General features: G+C 39.7%; 1 protein-coding gene across 18 annotated transcripts in view; it reads left to right on the top strand.

The window, feature by feature from the left end:
• LOC125451742 (focal adhesion kinase 1) overlaps positions 1-12,667 on the top strand; it is a 481,699-nt gene that overhangs the window by 365,597 nt on the left and 103,435 nt on the right. For all 18 annotated transcript variants that reach the window (XM_059646207.1, XM_059646206.1, XM_059646200.1 and 15 more), the window contains 2 exons: positions 3,899-3,983; positions 12,545-12,645. In XM_059646207.1, coding sequence (XP_059502190.1) covers positions 3,899-3,983; positions 12,545-12,645 — 186 coding nt within the window. The remainder of the gene's footprint in view (positions 1-3,898; positions 3,984-12,544; positions 12,646-12,667) is intronic.

Below are 12,667 nucleotides of genomic sequence, written 5' to 3' on the forward strand. Positions count from 1 at the left end.
ACCTGCTGTGTTCATCGAACCCCACACTTTGTTATCCTGGATTCTCCAGCATCTGCAGTTCCCATTATCTCTAACTAAATTACTCATTCTGTTGAACAATTGAAGGAGAAGACTCGGGTCCATTTCTATTAAATAAAGAGATAGCTGAGTTTAATTAGAAAAAATAAATAATGATCAGATGTCCAAGAAAAAATTGGATGAACCAAATTGTCTTTCCTGGTTCCCACATTATTGTATTCAGAAGCTGTTTTGTCCCTTAGATTGTTTAATAGAGGTTTGTTGTTTGTTTCCACTGGAAAGAAAGTATGAGCCATTTTTAACTAGTCAGGTGAATTCAAAAAATTCTGTCCAAGTTGTGCTTCAGCATAGAGTGTGTACTAGTGAAATTAACAATAAATATACTGTTTGAAATTGTCCCCTGTGGATAGTGCATTATGGAATCTGCCATCTCCATCACGTAGCTTGTTTTGGAAAAGTTTCATATGTCTGTAAAGTCATTTTTCATTGTTTTCTATTACTTTGAGGAAAAGAGCTTTTAGTCACACATTTTGTCAATGTTTTTGAAAGTTGCGTTGCCTGGATGAATAGAATGTGTGAAGAGTATACATTTGTAGTTTTCAGGAAACCTCTATTACTGCCGTTGGTTATTAAAATGAATTTAATTCGAAAACAGTAAACATTTAGTATTGTGCATAATTAGTTTTCCTTTATAACTAGCCACTTATTTTGTTTTGGGGCTTTACACATCACATGTTGTTGCCAGTTGGAAGTCTTGGTCTGGCTTAGCTGCACTCTAGCCATTAGCTAGTCTCAGAAACTTGTCCTCAAAGTTTTTTCCCCTTTCTACTAGACACTTTCTTGAGTTTGATTCAGCACTTCCAGAAGTGCTGAGTAACAGGTACCCGCTTCTAGTCTCAGAATTATTAAATTATAGCCTGAATGAAATCTGAATGAAAATCTTATACTGTATCCTGTTAGAGCCAAGAAATTCTCAGCGTTCATATAAAACAGCTCAAAGCATTTCATATTCTGAGGGCTGTTTGGAGAGGCAGTGAGTGTTGCTACGTGTTTTCTGCACAGCAGATTCCACACATATGCAATAAAATGGATGACCAGTTGATCTGTTCTGGCCAATTGTGATTAAGACAGAATACTGACCAGGGCATCATAACTTTGGTGATCCCAGGACGTACCAAAATGCATCAGAACCAACAAATGTTTTACAAGTACAACACTATTAAAGGAAAACACAGTAGAAGTTGCAAGTTGCTGTACAGAACAAGTTCAATGCAAGAAGTAAATAGCCAGAGAAAAACTTGATCAAAGAGATAGGTGTTAGGGAGTTAGGTTGTGAAATATGCAAGAAAGGTGAGCAGAGGAAAAGAATTCCATAACTTTGAGACTTCAAAGTTGAAAAAGCCCACCCACCAATTATGGAATGACTAAAAGCAGGGATGGCCAAGACTGGAATCTGTTTGGAGGGCCAGAGGAAAGCAGAGGAGACCATTCCAGAGAGCAGGAGAGGCTTCAGTGTGTAAGAATTTAAAAACTGAATGGGAATGTTAAAATCGGTTGCTTCACTGGGGGCTGGTGTAAGGACAATAGCTGAACAGAACTTTCTTTTTTAAATTCATATATTGGAGTATAGGAACCGTTGGTGAGGTTAGCTTTCATTGCTCATCACTTGAGAAGGTCATGATGAGCTGCCTTCTTGAATTGCATTCATTCTTGGCCTTAGGGACACCCACAGTATATGATGAGGGGAGTTGCAGGATTTTGACTCGGCGACAGTGAGAGAATGGCGATTATAGTCCGAAGTTAGAATGGTGAATGACCTGGAGGGGAACTTGCAGGTGGAGTTCCCATACATCTGCTGCCAATCTAGCTGGCCGAGATTGCAGCTTTAGAAGATGCTGTTAAGTGATGCTTGGTCAGCTATACAGTACATCTTGCAGGTGGTAAACACTGCTGCTCCTGTGCAGTGGTACACCTATTAGTTTACTGATTGTCAAGAGTAAATTGATGGAGCAACAAGTTAGGTGTTAGATTTGGCTTATTTTTAACATACAGATGTATCTGGGAAACTTTCCACATTGTTGGTAGATGCCAGTGTTGTAGTTCTACTGGAGCGTGGCAGGTTCTGGACCGCAAGTCTTCAGTATTATTGCCAGAATATTACAGCATCAAGTGCTTTCAGCCTTTTTTTATGTCATGTGGAATAATCAAATTGGCTGAAGACTGGTATCTGGAATACTGGGGACTTCTGGAGAAGGCTGAGTTTGAGCATCCATTCAGCACTTATGGTTGGCGATTTTAAAAATGCTGCAGCCTTACCGTTTGCTCTAAAATGCTGGCCTCTCTCTTCTTTGAGGGTGGGAAATTTGATTGGATGCGATTGGACTTAAGGGCATAGATAACATCCATTGGATGTGGAATTGCTTAGTTCTACCTGTCATATGGTGCATATATGGTGCATGCATTTGGCTGGTATTGAGCTATTTGTTTACAATAGAAAGCATGTTTCCAGGAGTTTCATGCTTCAGATGATCTGAGGTAAGATGGAATATGAGACCTTTATATCCTCAGCTCTCATACTATGATACAGTGGTGATATCATGAGAATGTCTCTTAAAGGCATACTGACCATGAGAGATAACATGATAGCTTCTACAATAAAATAAAGAACTGCAAATGCTGGAAATCTCAAACGAAAGCAGAAAATGCTGGGGAAATTCAGTAGGTCTGGCATCATCTGTGGAGGGAAAAGCAGAGTTAATGTTTTGAGTCCAGTGACCCAGTTGACTTTGTTCCTCTTTCCACAGATACTGTTGAGACCTTCTGAGTTTCTCCAGCACTTTGCATCTTTGTTACAGTCAGTAACCCATTGACTTTATGCTAAATTGAGAATTTTATTGAAGCATATTTCTGGCCGTGTTCACTGGGAATGAAATCCCCAACACACCCAACATCTTTCCCTGTAACCGCAGGAGGCACTGCACCTGCCCCTACACCACCCCTCTCACATCCATCTAAGGCCCAAGACGAACTTTCCATATTTGACAGGGGTACCCCTGTATGACCTCCTATTCGGCCTACTGTATTGATTGCTCCCAATGTAGCCGCTTCCGCATTGGTGAAACCACGCCGAGACTCAGTGACTGATTGGCGGAACATCTGTGCTCTGTATGCTATATTCAGCACTGCTTTCCCGTTTCCAACCATTTTAGCACCCCCTCCCACTCCTTTGGTGACATGTCCATCCTGGGCCGCCTCCATGTCACAATGACACTACGCAAACTGGAAGAATAATACTTAATATTTCACCTGGGGATCCTGCAGCCCAATGGCCTGAGCATAGAATTCATCAGTTTCAAAATCTCCCCACCTCTGGCTTCGTCCCAAATCCAACCCTCCCTCCAATCCCCAAGTCTTTGACCTGACACAGCCTGTCCGTCTTCCTTCCCACCTAACTGTCCCACCCTTCCTACTGATGAATCCCCACTACCCCTATCCGCGTCCACCTGTAACCATCCCACCTACCTATCAGCCCCGTCCCTCCTCCATTTATTTCCCAGCTCCGTTCCTCCTCCCCAACCCTGAAGAAGGCTCTCAACCTGATACATCAACCCTTCTGCTCCTCTGATGCTGCCTGACTGTGTTCCTCCAGCTCTACACTAAATTGACTCTGACTCCAACATCTGCAGTTCTTGCTGTCTCCGAATGAAACACCATGTAGTTTGTAATAGCTTTATGCAGAAATTGTGTGTTTGGATCAACGTATTAACTTAAGTGTTTCAACGTAGCCCTGTGCTGTGTGCAGATATGTGTTTATTCGGACTGCTCCACTGCTTCTGGAAACCTTTATAGTTGTGTATTTTTTTTCTTCTTGCTTATACAGGAAAACCCTGCAATGGCTGTTGCCATCAAAACATGCAAAAACTCCACTTCAGATAGTGTGCGAGAAAAGTTCTTACAGGAAGCCTGTAAGTTTATAAATGTACTCTTACTTTGCAATTTTACTGTAACACTTAGCCTAATTGATGGAGAAGTGGATTTAAATTAGAGTTTAAGAGGTAACATAGCAAACCTTCTGTGGATTGGGTGGGGAACCATCTTCTGTTCTGCAAATTTTATTGATTCTTTGAGAGATATATAAGCTTGTAACTTAATATTTAATGGTACTTGAGCATGTTTTTACTAATTTGGTTCAGGATACAACAGAATATGTGTAATATGTGCAATGAAAATCTACATTAATGATTGACTTAAAGGTAAGAACATTAGCTTGTGTTCGTCAACTTCAAATATGTGAGACCAACTTTTTAAAATTATTAATAGGAAACCAGGAGAGACCCCACACAGTTATTTAATATCTTTTCTCAGGCTAGAAGACACAACGACAAAGAGAAAATCAATAGGCAAGAGTGGGGGAGGAACTTAAAACAATCACTCTTGTTGGAGAAAACGTAGAAGGAAAATTCAAGAGATTGACAAGTCCCATGAACTTGATGGCCTGCAATCTAGCGTTTAAAGAAATAGTTGTAGAGATAGTGGAAGCATGGTTGCAGTTGTCCAAAATTCCCAGGCTCTGGAACAGTTCCAGCAGATTAGAAAATCACAAATATCACACCTTTATTCAAGAAAGGAGAGCAATGAGAGCAGGAAAAATCTATTAGCTGAATATCTGCCATTGGAAAAATGCTGGCATCCATTGTCAAAGCTGTAGCAGGGCATTTTTTATAAATGTTGCACAATCAGATTGAGTCTCCATGGTTTTGCCAAAGGGCATACATGTTCAGCAAGTTTATTAAAGTTCGCTGAGGGTGCAACAACAAAAGATTCAAGAGCATCCAGAAGATGGAGTGTATTTGGATTTCCAGAGGCATTCTGTGGGGGGATGGGCTACAAATGCTGGCCTTGCCATTGGCATTCATATGCCAATGAAAATAACTTTTTAAATGTGTTACATAGAAGATTACCACACAAGATTGTGTGGTAGGCGTAAATAGCAGCACGGATGGGGGAGTGACACAAAAATAGGGAACACGGTTGGGGTGTGCAGACCATTTTCAGGTTGACAAACTGTAACTAATGGAATGCTATGTGGATTAGTGGTGAGACCGCAACTATTTCGGATTTGTATCAATGGTTTGTATAACAGAACCGTGGAGCAAATAGAATAGACTGAAAACTGGCATTTATGGGTTAGATTCTTGTGGCTGAGCTGGATCATTCACTCGGCCCTTTGATTAAATACGGTTGCTAAAGTTTAGCTTTGATGAGCTGGACTCCTGCATTGCTGAGGAAGGTGATGTTCAAAGAGCTTGATCCTCCCACTTGTTTGTTTGTTACCTTCTCGGGCTTTGATCTACCAAAAATTGTGCAGGATTCTACTTCATGGTTCGGCCACTACTGCTAACTGCATTGCTGTGTTACTGATAGAAAAAAGACTTCTCCATAATCCTACAACAGTTTGGAAGTTGTACACTTGCACTAAGCTTTGCACTGCCTTTGCTGAATCACATCCCACTGTAAGACTCTCTCACAATGTGAGATCTTAATATATTAAATTATGTCAATGTATTTTTCAGGGTGAACTTCCAGGGATGAAGTCCAAAACCTTTCTACTGAGTAACAACTGTTTTATTACGTTTCAAATATGTATGCCAATCATGCTATTTAATTATTTTAGATGTCCCACTAGATAATTTGCCCCCTTACATGCATTACTTTGATGTTGCCTTGTCTCCTCTGCTACCAGTTGAAATTCATGGTGTCATGACTGACCATCTTAAAACTGGAGACCACTGGAAATTAAATTTGCAGTCCAAATGGCTGTCTGCATTTACGCAAAGAAAAACCAGGCTTCGCTCGTCTCCACTATTTAACCAGAAACCTTTTTGAAGTTGTTTTTGCCAAGGATTTGGACGTCATTCACTGAACCAGCATTAATTGCCTATCCCTAATTGCCCTTGAACTGAATGGTTAGCTAAGTCATTTCAGTTCAAAGTCATCTACAGTACTATGGGCCCAGAGTCAAAGAGGGCACACGATGTGAGGACGGTAGATTTCCCATTTAACTTGCGGTCGGTAGGCCTTCCAAGCCATGGAATATAACTGTAACTGATCTTGGTACCTTAAAGGTTACATTTTAGTATTGTATAATATGCCAGAACACCTTAAATCATGTGCTATCTAAGTAGTACGGAAATTGTTCAGAGTCCAGTTGTTGATCAGTAGGTATAAAAGAGTGAGGCGCACGACACTAACACGAGTGTATCACACTTTGCTTTTAAAACCATAAATTGCATGAACAACAACTTGTGTGTACATTTTTCCTATGATAATGTAAATTACTGATTCACAAAATTGTTGTATTGTAGAGGAGGCCATTTTGTCTATTGTCTTAGGTCAAAATCCCAGCCAGCAATGCCCACATTCCACAGAATGAATAGAAAAATTATGCCTCTATTACCCAGTGCCAATCCCTGCACACTATTTCTATCCTAATAATCATCCAAAGCGTTTTTGAATGCCTCAATTGAACCTGTCTCCATTACATTTCCACGCAGTACATTCTATACCCTAACTACTCATTATGCGAGAAGGTCTTTCTTGTATCACCCTTTCTCTGTTTCCGTGTCACTTTAAATCTATGCCGTCTCATTCTTTTTTTTATTTTCTGAGCAGAAACAGCTCCTCCCTATCTACTCTAGTGAGCCCACTCATTAATTTGAAAACCTCTATCAAATCTTCTCCGAACCATCTTCTCTCCAAACACTCTGTGCTTTATTATCTGCTCTCTCCACCTGCCCTGCCTCCTTCAATAATCTGTGCACATATACACCCTTTAGAATTATACCCCCTATTTTCCATTCTGCCACCTATCTGCTTACTCCACCAACCTGTCAAAGCCTTTTATTCTGTCCATGGAGAACAGCCTCAACTTGTTTTATCTATCCTCATAACTAAAGTTGCTCATATCTGGAGCCATTCTTGTTTTTGTTTCTGCCTTCCCTCCAATGCATTCACATCTTTTCTAAAATGTGGCACCCACAACTGTATACTCCAGCTGAGGCCTAGCAAGTGTCTTGTACAAGTTCAACATCATCTTGCTGATCTCGTTCTCTATGCCTGTGTTAATGAGCCGAGAGCGCTGTGCTTTATTATCTGCTCTCTCCACCTGCCCTGCGTCCTTCAATAATCTGTGCACATATACACCCTTTAGAATTATACCCCCTATTTTACATTCTGCCACCTATCTGCTTACTCCACCAACCTGTCAAAGCCTTTTAATTAGAAAGCAATTTGGTTGGACGTATGTGAAAGACTTTGTGAACAAATTGTCACACAGGCTGCAAATAATCTGGGAGGTAGATGAAAAATGGAAAATATGCAGAGCTTGATTGTTCCAGCATCCAACATTTCCTCCAACCCCAAATCTGCCTCAGGCTAAAACTCCTAACACTTCAGCACCAATAGCTTTTGTTTTCTTTTATTTTTCAAGTAGGTACAGGCATTGCTTGCAAAGCCAGCGTTTGTTGCTGATCTCTAATGGCGTGTGTAGTTAGCTAGGCTATTTGAGGGCAGTAGGAGCCAACCACCCTCCTGTCAATTTGGAGTGACACAGAAGTGGGACCAGGCAAGGATGGCAGATGACCTGTAGAATTTGAATTTGTCTCCCCAGAGCATTAGATTGGGCCTCTGGATTATCAACTGGTGATATCACCACTACCTCCCTGTCTTGGATCTGGAGCAGCCCTTTCTCAGGCCATTTTAGTCTGATCTCAAGGAGCTCCCTGTGGTTCGCAAATGATCATCTCACATATCTTACCTGAGAGATTTATACCTTCATCCCTATTCCATATGCTTCACATCTTTGTGCACATCCTTAGCTTTGAAGAGGTTACAGTTGTTTTGGTATGTCATACTAAATCTTAATAGATTAAATATTATGCGATGAAAAATTCCTGACACTGAAGAATATTATTAGAAAATTGACATGACTTTTTTAAAGATTCTTTTAAGATTAAAGGAACTGTTTGTAACGTTAAAAGGTTTAAAATAACATTAGACTTGGCTATCCAACTATCTTACCTTTACCATGATGAAAGTTTAAACTAATACGAGTGGGGGGAAAAAACTGAGAAAATTGGAATGTTAAGCCAGCAACTGAGCATAGTGAAAGCATTATTCTAAAGCTGGGCATCAAACTGTTGTGGAGCAAGCTTGCTTGTCAACAAGTGTTGAAAATCTTGTGGTCCTCTTTTTAATTATGAGGCTGCTTTTGATGTCATTATAGCAAAGCTGTGGTAAGAGAAAAGAATCATGCAATCTTACAAGGCTTGCTTTTTCCTTCACTTCGGTGATGGGTTTTTTTAAATGATTCGGCACAGCCCCATGCCTCTAAACAAAACCTGCCTTCAACTAGTCTGTAAAATATACAGATGGAAATATGTTGTGGTGCAGCTAAAATTATAATGGAGAACACAGCCCTTTGTATATTGATGCCAGATATTCTTCTGAGCCTCTGAAGTCTATGATGAATTATATCTAACAATAATTTTTTCCATGTGGGACTTATACAGAAATCATTTTCTATTACTGAGAAAAGATTCAATCAGATAAGGGTGGGGAGGGTTGAGATAAAACTTTATTTTATGTGGGTGCCTGTGCGAAGCCCTGCATTTGTTGCCTGCCCTAATTGCTCTGACAAAGTGCTAATGGGCTGCTGCCTTGAATTGCTGTACAATGTTTTGATATAAGAGAGTGGCTTGCCTGGCCACTTCAGGATAGTTAAAGCCAGTCACATTTTGATACTGGACTAGTAGATGAGCCAAACTAGGTAAACACAGTAGGTTTCCTTGCTTAGCAGGCCTGAATGAACCAGTTATGTTTTCACAACAATCCAGTAGCCTCAAATTCATTTTAAGTAGTGCCAACATTCTATTTCCAGGATTCATTTTAAATGATCAAATTTTCTAAATTTCATTGGTATTTGAGTTTGCTTTTCCTTGTTTATTAAGATGGAATGCTGGATTTCTAATCCAGTGTATAATAATTAGGCTTTGGTATCTTGTTAAAATTGTGGTTTTCGTTCAGTACCTCTCCTCATTCAGGTACCTTACTTAAGTGGAAAACTATCCTTTGTCAGACTGCTTCCTATTTTTGCTGTCAAGTTTATTCTTAACCATTTGTAGCATTTTGGAACAAAAATGAAAATGCTAGATGAGGTCAGCAGGTTTGACAGCATCTGTAAAGTTAATGTTTCAAGTCTAATGTATCTCTTGTTTGGAAATGAGGGAAATGGAAATATGATGGGTTTTATACCATTGGATGGGGGGATGAGCAAGTAGAAAGAAAGGGAAGATCCTGGTATGGTTAGACAGTAAGAAAGTTTGATGATCAAAGGTATCACACAGCAAAAGGCGAAGGGTAGGTGTTTTCATAACAGAATAAAAGATCAGCTCAGCTCAAAGCAAAATCAATTCCTAAGTATGTTTTAAAAAAAAATGTGATATCCAATTTAGTAGGAATCACAGTTTAGTGCACTAGATTGTACTGGAATCTATATATATCAATGTACCGGGCCTAGTTCTTTGCAGGCAGAAAGAATACATGTTCTATAAAGTGGTCATCCAGCCTGTATTTGTTTTTCCCACTATGAGGGAGACCATATTGTAAGCAATGAGTACAATAGATTTGAGTTGAAAGTAGTAAAAGGTAAATTGCTGTGCACCTGGAAGGAGAATTTGGGGGTTTGGGCAGTTAAGAGCTATAAGGGCATGTATTACACCACAATTGCCTGAAATCGTATGATGAGAGTGAGACAAGCTTTTGTGGGTGGGAGTGGTGATGAAGTGAATGCTGACAGTAGAGAGGACAGGAAGATTTGTTTTGTAATGGCAATATGCTAGAGGTGGCAGAAATAATGGTGGTTAATCATTTGTATGCAGAAGCTGCTGGATGTGGAAAATGAGGAAGAGTGGAATCCTACCATTGTTCTGGGACTTCACCTGAAGAAGGAGCAATGGTCAGAAAACTTGTGATTTCAAATAAACCTGTTGGACTACGTCCTGGTGTTGTATGTCCTCTGACTTTGTCCACCCCAGTGCAGCACCGCACCTCCACATCATTATTCTGGAAGGGTAGGGAAAGGGTGACGGCAGATGTGCATGAAATGGATTGCATCCATTTGAGGAATCTGCCCACCCAATGGCAAGAGATTCTTAGTTGGGAAAAAGGAAGATTTGTTGGAAGTGTCATTACGAATGGTACTTACAGCAGAACACATGCAATGGTGAAACTGGGAGTAGAGAATGGAGTCCTTATAAAAAGCAGGATGTCAGGAGGTATGGTTGAGATTGTTCATTAATGTTAATGAACAAATGTTGCTGCGTTACATTCATTCAGGCAAGTGGAGACTATTATTCCTTGTGACTTTAGTGAATCAGAATGTGAGCCACGGGCCAGACAAGATATAGCCTCTTACCAAGGAAACAATAATGTCATTAGGAGCTGATGGGTGTTCTCTTACTGAAGAGTGGCCTCTTGAAACATACACACCATTTGCCGTTTACCAGCCTAAAACTGGATGTTGTCCAGATCTTGATATGTGTGAACATGGACTGCTTCACTGTGACAAATTGCGCTTGGAGTTCAATAGTGCCAAACCATCAGCAAGACACCCCGCTTCTGACCCTGTAATGAAATGAAGGTCATTGATGGAATAGTTGAAGGTAATTGGGTTTTCGAGGTGTGTTAACATTCTGCTCTGAAGTGGATATCATATTTCAACATGTCAACACATTAGCTGACTTCCAAGTACTAAATAATTACTGCATTGTCATTTGGGAGGCATCAAAGCTTGCTGGATATAACAGGTCCCATAATGCTATCTGAAGTGTAGGGAACATATTAGTTGTTGCATTAATCCGTGTTAACACATTCTATCTCAAAAATTTTGATCTACAGTGAGTGCTTGGTGATCTCCTTGGGGTACGATAGGATGCTTTACAATAGCAATTCATTTTCTGTGCAGAGCGGGTGTCAAGTTATCATACCATCTCCATCTAGGCTATAATTAGTATTGCTTATTCCTAAAGAGAACAAACACTTCACTCACTTCCATGAAATATATTTCCCAGCCCATTTGTTAATTATATTTCAATTGTATGTAATTATCAGCGAGTAAAGGACATTACTTGTGGTTTCACTTGAGCACAAAACAAGAGTTACTACTTAAAACTAGCTGAATTAGGTGGTACTTGCTTTTAATGTTTACTGTAACCAAGTATAAGATTGGGAAGGTCCTCTTGTGGTGCAGTGGTAGTGTCCCTACCTCTGGACCAAGAGATCTTGAGTTCAAGTCCCACCTGGTCCAGAGGCTTCTATTAAATCTGAACAGGTTGATTAGCAAATTAGCTAGTTTAAAAAAAAGGACTGGGCAAAATATTGAATTCGGTACAGTTCTTTACTACCTGGCTTGTTCCTAGACATGTCGTGACCAGGTACTCCAGTTTTACCTATTGTATCCCTTGGGAGATATTGTGCCTTCTATTTTTAACCACTTCATGCGATTGGAGTATTGCTGGCTTCTATTTTAGGCAGTGTTACTTTATCAGATATGACTACACAATATTGAATCAGAATTTACACTTCCATGCTGAACTCAAGATTGCCGAGATGTATTTATATTATGGCAGAGATAGTGTCACTCCACAGGAATTTTGTTTTGACTTTGTAATTCAGCTGCGAACAATTGTTTACAAAAAGAAACTCTGACATTGTTGGCTATTAATGAATTCTTCCTAATTGGCCAGTGTTTCGTATTGAAAAAATTAAACAGCATTCAGATGTTTCAAATTAATTTCACTGGCTTCAGGGTTGCATTACTATTTTGCATATGCATTTAATAATTATGCTCATGTTTGGACATGCAACATGCCATTCATGCAGGGGTCCTCTTAACGTTCTTAGTGAAATTTTGACTTGTTATTTAGGCACAGAACAACAATAATGGGTGATTTGAACAGTGGTCTTCCTGCATTGTCATCAAGGAATAGTCAAATGCCTGCAACACTTTTTATGATGACCCAGCTGAACATTGAGTTGATGATGACAAGATGTGTCAGTGCAAAGTAATACTCTGGCATTATATTGTATAGTATTTGATATAGACAAAATTGATGGAGATTTTCAGACCAATTCATATGGGTTAATTTTTAGTTTTATTTCTTGAATTGAAATCGGAAAGCTACAGTTCTCTTACGAAGAATCTGCAGATGCTGGTTTATTTTAACCTTATAAGACGGAAATTGATAGTTTTTTTTGTTAAAGCAAGATTGCAAAAGACACTGTGCAAAGGCAGATAAATGGTATTGTTATGCAGATCAGCCTCAGTCTAATTGTTTGACTGGCTCAAAGAGCTGAATGATCTCCTCCTGATCTGATATTTCCTCTGCAGTATGGACCTTCCTCCTTTATTCAGTTAATAAAACATGTCTTTGCCAAAAATAACAACCCCTTATTTCCTTTCTTAAAGTGACAATGCGACAGTTTGACCATCCTCATATAGTGAAGCTGATTGGCGTAATTACGGAAAATCCGGTCTGGATAATTATGGAACTGTGTACCTTTGGAGAGGTATGATCGTATTCACTGCCAG

This window comes from Stegostoma tigrinum, chromosome 5 (assembly GCF_030684315.1).
Source record: "Stegostoma tigrinum isolate sSteTig4 chromosome 5, sSteTig4.hap1, whole genome shotgun sequence".
NCBI lineage: Eukaryota > Metazoa > Chordata > Chondrichthyes > Orectolobiformes > Stegostomatidae > Stegostoma > Stegostoma tigrinum.